Below are 19,068 nucleotides of genomic sequence, written 5' to 3'. Positions count from 1 at the left end.
TTCACTGATTTGGTGAAGTGCGAGATATACGAAATAAGCGATGCAGTTGCCTGCTGGCTTGTGCGCTAGAGACACCTAGCGTTCTGCTGGAGAAGTGCTTGGCAAACTTAACAGAAGGATGCAAATGGGGTGGGACAATTTTTGTGTGATCGCACCCGTGCGGAAGCTGAGGAAAACCAATTCCCCAGAGTAGGGGGTCAGTGTAAGATAGATCTGTTTTTAAAATCCCTTCATTTGGAGATGAGCAGCAGCATTTCCATTCCCTAGGGTTGGCATGGAGGCGCCAAATATGCCCACCTCATGGAGCACAAAGATTGCACCTTCCATGTTCAATGCCGCTACAGAAAAGTCTTTTTGGCTGCCCCCACATTGGGACCTTAACATTAAAACCCAGGGCTTCTTTTCAGCCAGAAATCGCTCCCGTTGCTTTGCCCCAGCTCCTGCCAACCTAGCAGTTTGAAAGCACGCCAGTGCAAGTAGATAAATAGGTACCGCTGTGGCGGGAAGGTAAATGGCGTTTCCGTGTGCTCTGGTTTCTGTCACGGTGTCCTGTTGTGCCAGAAGCGGTTTAGTCCTGCTGGCCACATGACCCGGAAAGCTGTCTGTAGACAAACGCCAGCTCCCTCGGCCTGAAAGCGAGATGAGCGCCGCAACCCCATAGTCGCCTTTGACTGGACTTAACTGCCTAGGGGTCCTTTACCTTACTTTATACCTTTTTTAAAATAAGAGAACAAGGCAGGCGTTCAAGGTGAGTCCTGGCACCTCTTTTTCTAGAAATATAGCACTGTTAAAACCAATCAGTTTTTGCATTTCATTTGATTAAGGCAATCGGGGATTTATTCGGTCAGAAACTTGTTCCTTTTAAACATTCAGACGCGGTGTGGGGTGTGGGGATGAGGGGAGGAAAAGAAAACCACCCACAGTGTGTACGTATTGTTCACTGAAAAATCCTTTACTCCTTTCGAGTTACATTAGATATTTTAACCAGAAGCGCCTTTTTATTTTATTTTACAAGAATACAAGAAGTCACAAATGACAATACGGCGCAGGTGACGGCACTGCATAGCAATAGCCATAGAATCGTAGATTTGCAGAGTTGGGAGGGAGCACAAAGGGGATCTAGTCCAACCCTAGCCCGGAGTGACAATCATTGCGCATCACACAAAAGGATGGGAAGACATGACAGGTTATCGTGCCTAATCTATCAGTAGCAGTGCTGAGATGTGTGTATGATCTAGCACATGGCTGAGCGCTTGCAGGGTCTGAGCAGAGAACAAAACTACACAATGCAAGGAAGTATTTTAAGGCTGGTGCTGGCCTTCAGAAGCAAAACACTGCCAACAGGAGATCCAGGCCAGGGGGGCCCCTCTGTGTTAGGGGCCACACAGAGGCGAAGGAGGAGTTGGACCGGCTTGGCAAGTGATAGCAATAAGTCCAGCCCTGGGTTCAATGGCCCAGGCTCTGCATACGGTTTTGGGCTCTACCGAGAGGTACAAAAGATACATGGAATTTTAGGTTATAATATCTGCAACCTCTATTTAAAGCAGGGGTCAGCAAACTTTTTTCAGCAGGGGGCCGGCGGTCCACTGTCCCTCAGACCTTGTGGGGGGGCGGACTATATTATTTTGGGGGGGAGGGGGAATGAACGAATTCCTATGCCCCGCAAATAACCCAGAGATGCTTTTTAAATAAAAGCACACATTCTACTCATGTAAAAACACGCTGATTCCTGGACCGTCCGTGGGCCAGATTCAGAAGGCGATTGGGCCATATCCGGCCCCTGGGCCTTAGTTTGCCTCCCCATTATTTAAAGGAACAGTCAGGGAGAACATGTGTACAATAGACAAAGAAGCCATTTGAAGCTTCCATCTGCACCAGACCAACTTCCAGATTGTTGCTGTTTCTGGATAGCAATCAGTCACACGCTGGCAAATTTAGGGGGCACACTGGGAAGTATGGGATAGTAATGGCCTGACGCACGGTTTTGTAACTTCCTCGCAAACAAATCAGAAAGCTCCATAAGTGGCTAACCTTGCCTAAGCTCCCCACAAATTTTGCGCAAACAAATTAGGGGGAATGCTCAACAAGCTGCCGGCCTGGAACCAGTCCATATGCAATAAATACACAGGTATCTATTTAGCCATGCATGCAGGTGGTGGAAATTTGCTGCCTCAGATGGAAACGTTATGTTCTTCCTTGTCTATCGTAATTGCCCTATTTGTTTTATTTTAAGCACATGTTGCACATATTATTATTATTATTATTATTATTATTATTATTATTATTATTTACAGCACTCGGAATACATACCATTCAATTATATTTATTATAATATATAGTGTGGGTATGATTTTCCTGCATCGAATTGAAATACATGTTGAAAAATATTTTTGTGCAAAGCGACAACAACTTTCAGACCTTTCAGTCTATCTGAGCAGGATTGGGGTCCATTTGAAACATATAGAATCCAGTGGCAAATTTTAAATCCAGATCTGAAATCTGCTCCCCCTACTTCAATGCCCGGAGGAAATATTGATCCTGCTCCATTACAGTTCATCGCATGGAGCCAAACAGATAAGCCTGGTTGTGTTGTGAAGACTGTCTTCTTTCTCTTCCGGGGGCGAAATTAGGAGAGACTTTAATTGCACTTTTGAATCCCACGCCACAAAAAGTAGCTACGGATTTCCCCAATAAAAGAAGGGTTATTCTGTGCCCCTGTGTCATTTAGCCACTCTAAATCACCCTCCTTGCCAGCTCCGATTTGCTGCAATTTTTAACGATTGAACATTGCATGAATTTTAAGAAATCCAACATTGGGGGTGGGGGAGTTTTCAGCAGGAAAATGAGAAGAGGTTCAACTCTCTCTCACCCCACAGCTCTGATCTGGACTGAGGCCCTCGCGGTTGCGTTTTGGAAAGAGCGAGACATGGGGAGTCTTAACCACGGGATGAAAAGCACAATTAAAATCACGCATAGGTGTTTTTGTTTCTTTTAGCCCTGACTAGTCTAAAAGTAGTAAAATAGCGGAAATTGTGGTGCTGTTTTATTAGCGAAGTGGGGTTGTTCAGAAACGAGTTAGAAGCTTTTATTAGATTGCCGTGGGGTGTTCTTGGGTGTCTGAGAGCCTGGGAGCTCCGTCTTGGGCACGATGGGGTAGAGAGCACGGCTGCCACTCAGGGGGGTTACGCGGACACCGTTCTCCTGCCTCTCCAATCCACCTTCTTCCTTGATGACCCACTCGGCATCCTGAGGAACCAGACTTCCTTGTTCTTCCTGCGAGTGAGAAAAAGGGAAAGGCAGCTGCTCATTCAGAGGCTTACGGACAGAATCGGGTCCTCCCTAACCAGAGGGCATGTGTTGCGGTGCGACCTGGCAGCCAAACCCTGTGTTGTGGGTGGGAACGTTTGGATAGCCACAACACCCTATTGGAGGTCCCTCGATCCTGGGTGCAATTGGGCCAGAGGGACGCCAGTCAAAGCGATCGAGGGACCTCTATTTAAGCCCATGCACGTGTCCCTGAGCTTCCTCTTTGGGGCTCTGTGCATCGGTACACCCACCCACCTCTCCCTATATTTAGGGCTTGCGCTTTACCTTGCTATGCCGTCTTGTGTCGCCTGTCGTTGGGACAGGGACACGGCAGGAATTTCCCCCACTTGGCTGATTGGCTGGTGCCAGTTGGGTTTCGCCTGCCACGTAGCAAATTTTCTCAACTTGTAAGGTTGCGGATAGGCTCTGGTTCAGGTGATAGGGGTGGCAGATTGGTCTGGCCATCCCTATGCAAAGACCCCCTCCTCGACCGGCAGGGGCGAGGGGGCGTCAGGATCAGCCCGAAATCGGGCTGTTCTGACCCCCTCCTCCCCCTCCGCGATTGGCAGGGGCGAGGGGACACCAGGATCAGCCCGAAATCGGGCTGTTCCAATCCCCTCCTCCCCCTCCGCGATCGCCGGGGCGGGTAGAGGGAAAGCCAGCCAAACGCTTTGTGCAGCTCTGGGGCTTTTCCTCCATCCGCCCCACAGCCAGCCAGGGAGAAGGGAGACGGCACCGGGCAGCGGGGCAGGCTGGCCAGCGGCCCTGCTTCTAGGGGGAGGCAACTGCCCCCTGCCCCCCCCTACGCCCATGAAACCACCAGTCCACAGGGAAATGTAAAGGTGAGTTCAGATGATGCAAGAAACCAGAAACCAGCAGGGGCGGAGTGCTCTGGAAACACACACACACACACACACACACACACACTTTCAGTTTTACAATTTAAAATACTAATTTAAACATCCTTGAAATTTCAATGACTTCCCTTCTTCTCTTTCCATGGTTCATTTTGCATATCATAAATCCCTGCATATTTTACAAAAACTAAACCATTCAGTATCCCATCCATCAAAACTTATTTACACTGTTGAATTCATCTTAATGCTGCCAATGTTTTCAAATGCACACAATTCCCCCCCCATACTCAAAAAAAATTTCGACTCTTCTCTAAATGTATGTTCTTCTTGTTCTCTTATTCTATATGTTAAGTCTGCAAGCTGCAAATATTCCATCAGTTTAAGTTGCAAATCTTCTTTAGTTGGGACCTCACTCATTTTCCATTTTTGGGCTAACAAAACACGGGCTGCAGTAGTGGCATACATAAATAACCTTTTTTGACACCTGGGAATCTCCGTCTGTATTATCCCTAACAAAAATGACTCTGTTTTTTTTTTTTTGGAAACGTGCTTTTAAACATCCCCCCGCATTCATTATGGATTATTTCCCAATACTCTTTTGCCTTGTTACAAGTCTACCACATGTGAAAGAACATTCCCTCAACCTCATTGCATCTCCAGCACTTATCTGATATACATTTTAGCAAGCCTACTCGGAGTTAAATACCACCTGTAAATCAATTTCAAGACACTTCTGAGCAGTGTGGGCCAGCACAATAATTGATTCGCATTGAACTACAGTTTGTTTTAAACTTGGGTTTCATGTGACTGGCGAACCAGGTCAAAGCCTTTGCCCCGCTCCATTGGGTGGAGCGAGTAAATGTGGATTCTGCACCCTGAGTAGATAGGACGTTGCAATCGGAACCTACAGACACCTACTTTGCTAATGTTGTTGAGAAGCTTGCTCGTGGAGTCCTTGTTTTTGAATTTGCTTCTCTCCAGCCCCTCCAGCTTAACCACCAAGGCTTCCGTCTTGGACATGACACCCCCGATGGAATGCTCCAGCTGCAGAACCCGTCTCAGGAGTCTGCGGAAGAAAAGTGAGGTTTGTTCCCATCATGCTGACCTCTTTGTGCAAAGGAGAGATTATTCCCAATCTCCACTTCTAGTTTTGAGCCCAACTCTTCCAAATTCATTTGATATAAGGAGTATCAGACCCTCCGAGTGTCCCTATTTTGCAGGGGCAGCCCCAAATTTACAGAAGCCATCCTGGTTTCTGATTTCATCCCCAAATGCCCTGCTTTTCCTCCTATTTTTATTTGAGAAATGTTGGATGGTATGGAGTTAGGCAAACCCCTGAGCCAAGGAGTAAGTAGCTACACAACCATTGCTTTTTTCTGGGGTCTAGCATACTCCTAAACATTTTGTGAATCTAACGGGAGAAGAAACTAAAAATCTTAAATTTTAAAAGGTTTTTTTCTAGCATGGTGAATCGTCAGTTCCGTTGCCACCCCCGATGGTGGCCTCATTTCCTGTCACAATGTTTCCCCCCCCCCGAGTCTCAGACAGAAGCGAGCGTTTAACATGTGAAGTAGGAGTTGAAATCTAGCACTGTGATTTCCTTTCCCGGTTTTTCCTGATTCTCAGATGGAAGTGAGCGTTTAATGTGTGAAGCAGGGTGGAAGGTGAATGTGTGGTGTTTTACTGATAAAAGTTTGGCCTCATTGAGGAGCAGTATTTCAATATGAGTAATGCATGTTCTTTGTACTTTTGTCCGTTTACTGTATTTATTTTCCCTGATTTGATCTATAAAACGGTGATTTTCTTGAGTCAAAATGAGAGTACCCCTAAACATTTTTTAAAGAAAAAAGCGCTGTACAGTATACAACTATTAGAAGACATCTGAAGGCAGCCCTGTACAGGAAAGTTTTTTAATGTGTATTGTTTTATTATGTTTTTATATATGTTAGAAGCTGCCAAGAGTGGCTGGGGCAACCCAGTAAGGTGGGTGGGGTATAAAGATGATGATGATGGAATAGATCGTCCCTATTTTCATCAGAGAAACATTGGAAGGTATGGAGTATAGGTGCCATACCTATGTTTTGCATAATATATAATTTAGTGATCTCTTTTTTGGGTGTGTATATTCTGATGAGTGTATTTAACAGGTACTAATAGAATTAAATAATAATACAGACGTTTGGAACTCCTCCTCAGACACCAGGCTAGATTTGTTTCCTTGGTTGTTCTTTGCATCCGCAATAGCAAATGGGCCGTCCAAATTGTTGTCTCCGAAGGATTTCCCCAAATTCTCAATTTCTGCATTCAAAGCAACCTAGGAAAGAAGAAGAAGAAGCCAGTCATTTTGTTGTGTTCAGGTTTGATCATCGTCCTTTTAAATCTCAGGACCCCAATCAAAGGCACTCCTGTGACACAGAGTGAGAATGCATCCTTACTCTCTTCTCCTCCAAGTCGTTCCGCATTCTCTTCTGCTCCTCCTCATCCAGAATTTGGTTCCCATCTTTATCAAACTTTGCAAAGGCTGCTGTGATCTCGTGCTCAGCATGGCCAAGCCTATGGAAGGAAGGACAGCAGGAGAGAGAATGGAGCTGAAACACAGGGCCTGAACACCTAACATTCTTATTATAGATGCCCCTTCAGCATATGCTGTGAGTGTGGGATGTGATACATGAGGAGCAGTCAAGTACAACATTCCTTCTTTTCCTAGAGAAGACATGCGGGGGAATGTTTGGTCCAGCCAGTCGAAAACTTCCTGTTTCCTCCTGGCCTGGAGCATCCTTCTTCTTGCATGTGACTAGAGGCGGGCGTGACCTTACCTGCCCAGGTGACAAAAAGGGCAAGGCACGCAACACACTTTCTTCTTTTCGACTCTTCTCCATCTTCCTTTCGTCGTGTGAACTTCAGGACTGCTAGCCTGCAATCACTGGGATTATTCCCCCATATGGGATAGATCCAAATGTATATACAGTACTTTGTAACTAAAGTCTGCCTTCAGGGATCCAACTATGAACTGATGATGTGAGTAAACTTATGTACTTTAAACAAGATTGTGGCGTGTTCATTCTTTTCAGAGGGATAATAAAGGGACTTACCAGGAACCTTATTGTGAGAGGCTTAAACAAGCCTGCAACAAGCTATCTGCTGCGCGTTTAAAAGGGGAATGTAAAACTCTGCTACGTTATAAAACTTGCTAGTGCAAGTTAGGAAGGATATTAATAAACAATATATCCTCTCCTGCCTCCCTGAACATTCCCACAGTGAGACTAAGATATGTGGGGAAGTCTAGCATCAAACATTGTTTGTTGGACGATGCCAGTCTGCAGTATGAGGGACTGCTGAGAAGGTTCACTGCAAGCTCTAAAGCCACTTACTCTCTCAAGCTGTTCTTAAAGTCTTCAAATTCCAGCTCCTTGGTCCCTTTCTGCAAAGCTTTTTGCACGTCAGAGATCCGATCTTTTTTCAGCTTCAGCTTCATTAGGGTCCTATTATAGCCCTGGAGTTAAAAGGTGCATAGAAAAATTCAGCCTTGCCGCCTCACCCTGCTGCAGGCAGAGAGAAGAGGCATGGCAGCAACATGAAGAGTCTGGAATATGGTCACAATGAAATCAGAATAATCCTTCGCAAGACATCAAAGTGAGTTCACATGCCCCCCCCCCTGCACACCTTCCAGTTCTCTCTGCAGTGTGTCTGAAGAGCTTAATAATAATAATAATAATAATAATAATAATAATAATAATAATAATAGAGAGTGGTTGCACACTAATAAAAATAATAATATTAATATTTAATAATAAAAATAAAAATAATATTAAAAACCTCCTGATACAAGGTGGCCTTTAAAGGTAAAGAGACCCCTGACCATTAGGTCCAGTCATGACCGACTCTGGGGTTGTGCCCTCATCTCGCATTATTGGCCGAGGGAGCTGGCGTATAGCTTCCAGGTCATGTGGCCAGCATGACAAAGCCACTTCTGGTGAACCAGAGCAGCACACGGAAATGCCATTTACCTTCCCGCTGTAGTGGTCCCTATTTATCTACTTGCACTTTGACGTGCTTTCGAACTGCTAGGTTGGCAGGAGCTGGGACCGAGCAACGGGAGCTCAGCCCATCGCAGGGATTCGAACCGCCAACCTTCTGATCAGCAAGCCCTAGGCTCTGTGGTTTAACCCACAGCGCCACCTGCATCCCTTTAGAAGACTTTTTGATGTCTTCTAAAAGTTATGTAATTCTTTATCTCCTTGACATCTGATGGAAGGGCGTTCCACAGGGCAGGCGCCACTACTGACAAGGTCCTCTGCCTGGTTCCCTGTAACTTTGCTTCTTGCAGTGAGGAAACCAGCAGAAGGCCCTCAGAGTTGGACCTCAGGCTGATTGATTGGGGTGGAGACACTCCTTCAGGTATACTTGGCCGAGGCCGTTTAGGGCTTTAAAGGTCAGCACCAACATTGTGAATTGTGCTCGGAAATGTACTGGGAGCATAGCTGCCAAGTCTCCCGTATTCCCCGGGAAATCCCCGTTTATCCCACATACCATTCATTGACAGGATTCAAACAAACACCCCAAATTCCCCTCTGCCCACCACCTATCGTTTCCCAGAAAAGCATTATAATGGCGAGTGTTTACTCAAGGCGCAGACCCTCTGAAACATAATCCACATTTCACAGAAGAGGAAATGTGGATTTCAATTAATGAAGGAACCTGTTTCAGGATGTCCGTGAGCTGCAGTTCATTCTTTTGGTTTGAAAGCTCCTCTTTGACTTCAGAATATGTGTCGTTGATAATAGCCAGGAACATGTTCTGTGGGAAGAGAAACAGAAGGGTCGATTCCTCCATGTGGACTAGACACATAAAGCACCCTCTTTGCTCCATGGAGCAAATGAAAGTAAATTATACCTCCCAACTTTAAAACTTCAAGAATCCTATATACCGGAAGTCTGTCCCACTCCACCTATTTAGTGGCAGTGCCAAAAAGAAGGAAGTGTCCTACAAACCACTTAGTTCAGTGCTGAGGGGGGAGGGGGGAACAGTCATTTTATTATAGCCCCCACAATCCCTGACCATTGCATACCCTCCAACATTTCGCGCATGAAAATAGGGACGTCCTCTTCCATAATGATAATTTTACTATTTACACCCCACATATCTTACTGAGTTGTCCGGCCACTCTGGGCAGCTTCCAACACATATAAAAACATAATAAAACATTGGAAAAACTTCCCTATATTGGATTGCCACCAGACGGCTGGGGGGTGTGTGTCAAAGAAATCCATACCCTCCCCAACATTTCTCCAGGAAAAATAGGGACATCCTAAGGAAAAGCGGGACATTCTGGGATCCAATGAGAAACTGGGACGGCTTCTCTAAATCAGGGACGTCCCTGGAAAATAGGGACACTTGGAGGGTTTGCCATTGGCCATGCTGGTTCGGGTTGATTAGAGCTGGAGCCCAAAAACTTTTGGAGGGCGACAGGTTCCTCACCCCTGACCTAGACAATACTGAGAAGAAAAGAAGATGGAGGTGCAAAGCTCTTCGTCATGACACCACTTATAAGCACGCTTGCTTGAGACTTGCTAGATGCAAAGAACTGCTGCTTGCTCCGGGTAGCACTGCTTTGAGCAATCCCGAATAAAATATACAAGCATTTTTGTTTCGTTAAGTCTGGCACCGCTGCTTCACATAGGGGCCAACGCCCTGGGGCCCTGGGTGTCTGAGCACCCACAAAATTCCCCATGAAGGGGCTGGGCACCCACAAATTTCAGTGCCAGAGCCATGTACGCTGCATAGCACCCACGGCCTTGGGCCTCCCATGGCCATGGGGCCAAGCTGGGACTCCTGCCATCTTGTTTGCAATATTTTGTTGGTGTAAAGCAGAAAGACTTCCCAAATCTAGAGCAAGGCCCTACATTGAGCTGTTGTGACAATAATTTGTTTGTTTGTTTGCCTGCTGGTGTATAACTTGAGAACAGCATCTAATATATTCCAAAACGCAAGAGGTCTTGGAGTGGTTTCCAGCGGGCTTTTTCGCAGCTTCATCTCTTTGCAAAATACCAACGCTTTTGCTCCTATCTACTTGGCTCAGAGGTCACATCACTTCATACCCTCCAACATTTTTCTGATGAAAAAAGGGACGTCCTAAGGGAAAGTGGGGCATTCCAGGATCAAATCAGAAACAGGGACAGCTTCTGTACATCCAGGACTGTCCCTGGAAAATAGGGACACTTGGGAAACAGCGGTAATCTCTGTAAGCAGGAGGCAATAGAAAGCAATAACACACAACTTACCAACAGCACAAAGAAGACAAAGAAGACGTAGGTGACAAAATATATAGGCCCCAAGACCCGGTTAGCGTTGTCAATGGCATTGTAGTCAAAGTCGCCGAGGATTATGCGAAACTGGGTGAAGCTGGAAGGTAGGAAGGGGGTGAGGGTCAGCAATGTATGGCAGAATGCCTCGCTGGGTGCAGAAAAATATGATTAAGTGGTCTGTACTTTTGTCCTAGGGGACCCAGGTGGCGCTGTGGTTAAACCACTGAGCCTAGGGCTTGCCGATCAGAAGGTCGGCGGTTCGAATCCCTGTGACGGGATGAGCTCCCGTTGCTTGGTCCCAGCTCCTGCCAACCTAGCAGTTCAAAAGCATGTCAAAATGCAAGTAGATAAATAGGAACCGCTACAGCGGGAAGGTAAACAGCGTTTCCATGTGCTGCTCTGGTTTGCCAGAAGCGGCTTTGTCATGCTGGCCACATGACCTGCAAGCTGTATGCCGGCTCCCTCGGCCAATAATGCGAGATGAGCACGCAGCCCCAGAGTCGGTCACGACTGGACCTAATGGTCAGGGGTCCCTTTACCTTTACCTTTACTTTTGTCCTAAACAAACAAACAAGCAAGCAAGCAAGCAAGCAAACAAACAAACAGGAGAACAAACAAACCCTGCACACGCTAGTCTACACAATCAGGCACACACTATAAAATGTAGAGCAGGTGTGTGATGCAGCACAACTCAGTGCTTACCAACCTATGTGGTGGCATGCGACCAAAAACCTTAGGAGGAGAAGGCAAGGAAGATCCACTCACATGCATTTGACAAAGGTGCTGAAGTTTTCCACTTGGGTCCCGAAGAGAAGGTATCCCAGCTGGGCGTAGGCAAAGAAGACGATGAAGAACATAATGGCAAAGCCTAGGATGTCCTTGGCACAGCGGGCTAAGGTGGAGGAGAGCTGTGTCATCGTTTTGTTAAAGCTAATGTATTTGAATATCTGGATGGGGAAGGAAAAGAGGAGGGCAGGTTAAGGGCAGGTTAAGGGCAGGTTAAGGTGAGATGGGATGAGGAGAAAGTCTGGGGGAATTTATGGACTTCCTCTCAAGTGACAAAGATCGACAGGGCGCTAATGGGATGGCTCAGATGCAGGTCAGTCTCCCACCGTCTTCTGTGGCTGATGGTTTGAGAGAGCAGGGTGTGTCTGTTCCATACTCTCCAATATACCTCTGTTGAAAACAGAAAGGTCCCCTCCAATAGGGGGTTGTCCGTATGTGTATCAGGTTGTAAGGGGTTGTACTGTGGTTGTGCGACAGTTCCTCAGTTTTCCAAACGGGCCTGTTTCATTCATGACAAAAGGGGTAGACATTGCACACAACATCCGGTAGGTGGCTCCCTGGAAATTTTTCATTTCAACATTTAAAACGCTTCCCCCCCCCCATATTGTTTGGTAAGCAGCTGCTGCCTTAGGCTTCAATGGAGCAGCGAAACCTGGAGGACTTTTGAACTACTTGGGACTTCACCCAGCCAATGAAAGCATGCCGTCCTCAGCCAGCTTGAGTACAGCACATAAATAGTTTTCGCCAAAAACCAGAGAGGGAAAATGATACGCCTTGCAAAGAACCGCAGTTAAAAGTGTCGAGGGGTCCATTTTCAGCACGTTTCCAGTTGCTGTCGTAGGGTTGTTACCCGTCCTGTATAATACAGAATTGTCCCGCATGTCAATGTAAAATACTACACCCTGTATTCATTCAATACAGCATGTCGTTTGCCCTGTATTTCCGCTCTGCTGTGTGCCTTGCATGTGACTTCTGGTGTTTCACGAGGCACCGGAAGTTGCGTTGGGGGCCATGTGGTGTGGGTGCTGAGCACCCAGGGCCCCCTAGAGATGGCACCCTTGGAGGGCAGGGGAGAAGATGAGGGTGAAGAAGACTGAGCGGAGATATGATAACCATCTTTAAGTATCTGAAGGGCTATCACACGGAGGAGGGAACAGGCTTGTTTTCTCCTGCTCTGGAGGGTAGGACCTGAACACATGGCTTCAGGCTACAAGAAAGGGGATCCCAACTAAACACTGGGAAGAACTTCCTGACAGTAAGAGTTGTTCAACAGTGGAATGGTCTCTCTCCCTCTGGAGGTCGTGAACTCTCCTTCCTTGGAGGTTTAGAAGCAGAGGTTGGATAGCCATCTATCATAGATGCATTAGTTGAGATTTCTGCAGGGCTTGGATTGGATGGCGCTTGGGGTCCCTTCCAACTCTACGAATCTACGATTCTATGCATAATATGGATGCTCCATCCAAGGAGTGCTGGAATCTTTGGCTGACAACAGACAGATTCATAGTCAGGAAGCCAAGTTTTTATCTTGTAAATCGCCCTGTGATCCTCCAGATGAAGGGCAGTATAGAAATCAAAGAAAGAAAGAAAGAAAGAAAGAAAGAAAGAAAGATTAGATAGATAGATAGATATGATAGATAGATGATACATGATAGATAGATAGATAGATAGATAGATAGATAGATAGATAGATAGATACCTTGATCCAGGCAAAGAACAAGTTCACAGCATTCATGTTATTGTACTGAGTCTGCCAAAAAGCCAGGAATTCAAAGTCCGCATAGATGCTGGGGTTTCTCAGAAGCTGTCCCATCAACCTGTTGACCTCAATGGTGCGAAAGATGTGGAATCCGATGGCTACAATAGAAAGCTGAGGGGGGAAACCTGGGATTTAAAGGAAATTCTACAGAGAGTGGAGCCTCATCATTCTTTCGGACTTAGAACTGCTGCACAAATTGTTTTGCCAGCCTTGTGCTTGGTGCTTAGGAAAGATACAATGCCCTTGTTAGAATATCGGGGTGTAAAGCCCTATATTCTTTCTCTTGCCACTGGCTTCGGTAAAGAAGACAGCAAACAATCGTAGCTTTTAACTACGCTTATTAGGGAGCGATGGTTAAGTGTATTCGCCATCACTCTCATTCAGTCAGAAGTGAAAGTAGAAACAGAACAAAGAATATCACATGACAAGAGATCAAGTTACACTGTCTCCTGTGTGTGGGAAAGTTACAGCAGTCTTATAATGTAAACAATCAGTCACATGCAGCTTTTTTTCCTTGCATAGGATTTATGCTAACAGCCCTATCACACCCTCCCAATGAAAGTTTCGTTTCTTAGACATTAGGTGGAAGTGCATTTTGGAACGAAGACTATTGGGGCAAGGCAGTTTCTCCTGTCACTTGCTAATTAGTTGAGAAACACATATAATTTCTGCAAAGGTGTTCATACTTAACATAGTCAGCTGCTTCGCATATTGCATACGACCAGTGCCGGATTTACGTATAAGCTAAAGCTCCTATGATGTAAGCCTGCTAGCCTGCTCCCTAAAATATCGCTGGTTTGCTCATTTCTATATATATAGGGTGCCTACATTCTGCATGGAGCGGTTGCATGGCAACATGTGCAAATGGCTTTAGATACCTATTAGGTCCATAAATTACCATATGGCATATATTCAACACACAAAACAGCTGGACATATAAAGGGCCCCGTTACCTTTAGTAGCTTAGGGCCTCATTCAACTTAAATCCAGCCCTGCATAGCATCCAAGTGTCCCTGTTTTCCAGGAACGGTCCCAGATTTACAGAAGCCGTCCCAGTTTCTGATTTGACCCAGAGTGTCCCCCTTTTGCTTAGGACGTCCCTATCTTCATCAGATGAATGTCAGAGGGTATGTTGTTTCCCTGTCTTTCTCTGATCTGCGAACGAGCTGCTCTCCTTGTCAGCTCCCGGACAACCTTAGTCTTTGATGGAGGGGAGGTTGGTGCCTCTGCCTGCCCCTCTAAAAGGGCAGAGGTATCCTATTAAAGGGATCCAGGAGGAGCTGCTTTTGTCTGGAAACTCAGTGTCAGAAGTCCAGGTTCTCAGCTAGATAACACAGTACGGTAAAGGGACCCCTGACCATTAGGTCCAGTCGTGACCGACTCTGGGGTTGCGGCGCTCGTCTCGCGTTATTGGCCAAGGGAGCCGGCGTATAGCTTCCAGGTCATGTGGCCAGCATGACAAAGCCACTTCTGGTGAACCAGAGCAGCACACGGAAACACTGTTTACCTTCCCGCTTGTAGCGGTCCCTATTTATCTACTTGCACTTTGACGTGCTTTTGAACTGCTAGCTTGGCAGGAGCTGGGACCAAGCAACGGGAGCCCACCCCGTCGCAGGGATTCAAACTGCCGAGCTTCTGATCGGCAAGCCCTAGGCTCAGTGGTTTAACCCACAGCGCCACCCGTGTCCCGCTTAACACTGTAAGCATAGCTAATTAAAAAGGAGGATTTATTGCAAAATCAAACAGATAGCTCCGGGCGGCTACTGTGTGACCAGAAGCAACTGAACTTTCGCTTCTGACGTCTTTTGTTTTGCTTCCTATCTTGCAGCACTCTCATTTGTCAAGATCTCGGACTGAGTGGGTCAGCTTCTGCCTCTTCCCCATTCTCTGAGAGGCTGTCTCTTAACTCTTTCCTGCCTGTTTGTGCTTTCGGCGAGCTTTGACTGCGTTCTAGCCTGCTCTCCGTTCCTGTCTTATCAGCTTGCACATCAAGGTCAGGAGGAGCCGGAGTATGCAGCTGCTGGCTTTCCTCCATCTGACTTTCATCTAAGCAGCCTCTCTGTTCCTGGCTGTTTTCTGCATTTAGCTGCAACCTTTTGCTTGGAGCTGACTCATTCCTGACACCCAGGCCGGGGCGAGGTCCATAGCACTCCTCAAGGTGTCAATCCCACAGGGGGGACCTCCTTGATGTGTGCCATTAGGTCCTCTTCTCCTCGGGTTGACCCCAAATGGTATATACCTCAGCAGGCAGGCTGATGGTCAAATTAGTTTCTCAATACCTTGCCAAACCCTTCATCTGTCATCAATAAAAGTTGTGGCCTTCTTTGACCCAAGCTATGTGGCTTTCCTGTGTAATCATCACTGGCGGTCCTGATTCCTTCAATATGAATGGAAAGAAATCTCACCAATATGACAACAATGTCCAGGATGTTCCAGATGCTGGTGAAGTACTTGAGCCTGTGAATGCGCAGCTCCAAGATCTCTTCCACCACGTAGTAGAAGATGAAGACGCAGAAGACGATCTCGCACGCAACAATGAAGAAGTCCCAGGTGCTGACATAGCGGAGGAGCTTTACTGTTCGGATCTGCCATGACGGGATGGCGCCACCAGTGGCTGGGAATTCAATCACCAACCTAATAAGGAGGGAAGAGGATGCGTATGGGCTGCATGGTTCCATTGACGTGCCTCAAAGAAGGATGGCAGATCAATAGGCGTATATACAAAGCGTGATTGGAAGATGAACTCACCTGTTCTGCAAATGGGTTTTGTAACTATTCTGCAGTCTTTGGTAATAATTTTTATTAGTTTTCAATTGCATTCCAATAATAGCCTCATTATAACAATGCCAAATTATAATGCAATTACTAATACCAACCATCCTGATAACAAATTGTATAATTTAGGTGCCCCCCCCCGTGTGCTAGAATAGATGGTTTGATTATTTGCTTTGTTTCTGCGTTCCGAAATCTCATTAATTTCAATTGCACTCCAGTCAAGATAACAATTCCTTATACAACAACTGCAATATTAACAGCTTCCCTGTGTATTGACACATTAAATGATATGGGAAATGGGAAATACAGTGGTACCTCTACTTACGAATGACTCGACTTACGAATGTTTCTACTTATGAATGGAGCTCCGTCCGCCATCTTGGATGCTGTTTAGATAGGATTTTTTCTACTTACGAATTTTTAGATAGACTTACGATTTTTTTTCTCCCAATGCATTCCTATGGGATTCGACTTACAATTTTTTTCGACTTACGAATGTGCGTTCAGAACGCATTAAATTCGTAAGTAGAGGTACCACTGTAGATGGTTTTGCAGAAATGAACAGGGGAAGGAAGAAGAGCTGCCACCCACCTCAGGACGCAGAAAAGGTTGATATTGGCATTGTACACAGAAAAGTCAATGAAAACCACGCGAGTTCCCCGATTCAGCCACAAGTTTTCTTTCAGGACTCGGAGAGCTCTAGCGCTTTCCCGACGGGTCATTTTGAGATCCATGTAATAACCTCCTCCGCTGTAACTTGTCAGTCGGCCCCAGTGAGAGGAACCGTCCAGCTCTTCCTCTGTGTGGTACTGCCACCTGCACACAGAAGGTGCAACAAGAGCCAAAATGGACAAAGCCAAAATGTTATCTATTCCAGGCTCGGGATGCCACATGCATATTGCACATGAATTCCCGCCCCCCTGCCCCCAAAAGGATTTAACCTAATGCCCCACAGATACACACAACCAGTAACACAGTTCTTGGGAACTCTGGCCAATATTCTTTACATCAAATATTTTTGGAACACTTTACGCGACATTGGCTCAGTTTGCGCCGAAACAAGGCATAGAGCGCATGTGCGGGCTTCCAGAACGGAGATTATGGCTGGCCTCTTTGCTCCCCCGCAGGCCCTGCTCCTCCTGTTTGGCTCCATGGTTAGGCTTAGCATGTTATCTGAACCCCGGGTTCATGGTTTATTTAAAGGTAAGAACTATCACCTTGAAATTAACTCGGAAACAGCTCATTACTCAATAGTTCTACTGTGGGCCGGCCCATCTATTGGTCTCCTTGAGGCAGTTGCCTCAGGAGGCATGCTGGGGACAGCTGGGAGAGGTGGCAGATCCAGGACCCTGAGGGTCACGCCACTCACGGCCTCCTGTGCTTGTCACCCACAGCCCCCACTTCAGAGGAGGAGGGCTGCCGCCTGCTCTTTTCTGGCCTCCTTTTCTCTCCCTGCCACCTTCAGCGTGTCAAGGTCACCTCCAGTCGCCTCAGGCAGCAGCGGAGGCAGCAGCAAGTACATGAGTACCATTTTCTGTTTTGCCTCAAGCGGCAAAATATCTTGAGCTGGCCTTGGTTTTACTGTTATCTGCCCCCTGGTGGCTAAGAAGCACCACCAGGCTGGGAACCACCAGTCCCTGCTTGCTCCGATCATGTCTCAGAATAACCTTCCTGACTTCCCACCGGCTTCCAAACCCAAACAGCTTGCGGAGGTGTCCCCCCTCCCATGCCAACCGCAGCCCCTCCAAAAGTGCCCATTTTCTAGGGGCAGTCTTGGATTTACAGAAGCCATCCTGGTTTCTGATTTGATCCTGGAATGTCCCACTTTTCCATAGGACACCCCTATTTTCATCAGAGAAATGTCAGAGGGTATGGAGTTATGCAAGCCAAGGAGACAAGTAACTATACAACCTTTAGAAGACATCTGAAGGCAGCCCTGAATAGGGAGTTTTTTTTCATGTTTAATGTTTTATTATGTTTTCATGTACGTTAAAACCTGCCCAGAGTAGCTGGGACAACCCAGTCCGATAGGTGCAAATAGAATAATAAAAATAATAAAAACATCAAAAGTAATAAAAACAATAAAAACAACAAAAGTAATAAAAACAACAAAAACAACAAAAACAACAAAATAAGAAAAACTATAAAAACAACAAAAATAATAAAAACAATAAAAACAGAATAGGACATGCCTATTTCCATCAGAGAAATGTTGGAGAATATGAAGGTGCAGACAACTAAGAGGATGACCAAACTCTTAGTTTGTGAAACTCAAGAAAGGCAGAAGTTACGATCTACTCACGCTGTTCCATTGATGAGCCCAAAGGGGGACCTGTCCTCCTTCTCCTCGCTGTAGACATCGTAACAGCCAAAAATGTCTTCCTTGAAGTCTTCGTGCACCACACACGAGTTGTTCTGCACCTTCAGTTGACGCATTCGTGGCACCCCCAGCAGCAAGTTCTCGTAATAGATGTACGACTGAGTGTTGTGGCCTAGAGATTCGTTGTTGTACCATTTGGTCCAATACAAGCTGTCCAATAAAGGGCCTTGAGTATACTGCGGAGATGTGCAGAAAGGGGGGAAGAAGAAAGACGTGAGATCTGAGACAGCAACAAACAGCACACAGAATGTCCGGAGACTGGAAACTAGGGTTGCCATATTCTCATATGGCTAAATGTATTATTGGGTTTTGTTTGCAGAGAATCTCAGTTTAAAAGGGGATGGGGAGCAGTTAGGACCCTCCTTGTATAACCATAGCTTTCAAGTCTCTCTTTATGTTCCCAGCCGACAAAACAGATTTTTTTGTTTCCCCCCGGTTTATTCTGGCGCGGCGGCCATTTTGGAACTGGGCGGAGCATGCTAAGAAGCGACTTTTGATGCTGCTTTGCCCAGTTCCAAAATGGCTGCAGCGCCATTTCTGGTGTGACGGCCATTTTGGAATAGGGCAGAGCAGCATCAAAAGTAGCTTCTGAGCATGCTCCGCCCAGTTCCAAAATGGCGACAGCGCTACTTCCGGTCTGCTACTTCCGGTCCAGTCCCTTATTTCTCAGGCCGGAACTTGGCAGCTATGGGTATAACAGGCCTCCCTAAAAGGTTGGGGAGCAGAGCCAAGTTGGGCGTGCACTGGGGGGTGAGGCAAGCAGATAAGAGCTATGACTCTGAGCACCCAAGGGTGGGAGTGCCCCTTTGTGTGTGCTGGGGGAAGTAGGTGTGCCAACAGGCTACTAGTTGACATGTGCACAAATTGCTAACGCATGATGGCATGGGCTGTGTGTACATTTTC

At 46.4% G+C, this 19,068-nt stretch overlaps 1 protein-coding gene across 1 annotated transcript in view; it reads right to left on the bottom strand.

Annotated features, from left to right (window-relative positions):
* Positions 1-949: 949 nt before the first annotated feature.
* PKD2L1 (polycystin 2 like 1, transient receptor potential cation channel) overlaps positions 950-19,068 on the bottom strand; it is a 39,712-nt gene continuing 21,593 nt past the window's right edge. The window contains exons 4-15 of the mRNA XM_035137878.2: positions 18,088-18,341; positions 16,377-16,601; positions 15,416-15,644; positions 12,951-13,121; positions 11,234-11,415; positions 10,445-10,565; positions 8,862-8,960; positions 7,535-7,656; positions 6,599-6,716; positions 6,341-6,477; positions 5,082-5,229; positions 950-3,273 (exon numbers count right to left, since the gene is read on the bottom strand). Of these exons, the coding sequence (XP_034993769.2) occupies positions 3,076-3,273; positions 5,082-5,229; positions 6,341-6,477; positions 6,599-6,716; positions 7,535-7,656; positions 8,862-8,960; positions 10,445-10,565; positions 11,234-11,415; positions 12,951-13,121; positions 15,416-15,644; positions 16,377-16,601; positions 18,088-18,341 (2,004 nt within the window). The 3' untranslated portion in view covers positions 950-3,075. The remainder of the gene's footprint in view (positions 3,274-5,081; positions 5,230-6,340; positions 6,478-6,598; positions 6,717-7,534; positions 7,657-8,861; positions 8,961-10,444; positions 10,566-11,233; positions 11,416-12,950; positions 13,122-15,415; positions 15,645-16,376; positions 16,602-18,087; positions 18,342-19,068) is intronic.

Source organism: Zootoca vivipara, chromosome 5, assembly GCF_963506605.1.
Source record: "Zootoca vivipara chromosome 5, rZooViv1.1, whole genome shotgun sequence".
NCBI lineage: Eukaryota > Metazoa > Chordata > Lepidosauria > Squamata > Lacertidae > Zootoca > Zootoca vivipara.
The sequence above is the reverse complement of the archived record's forward strand: the minus strand, read 5'-3'. Positions and strand labels throughout refer to the sequence as shown.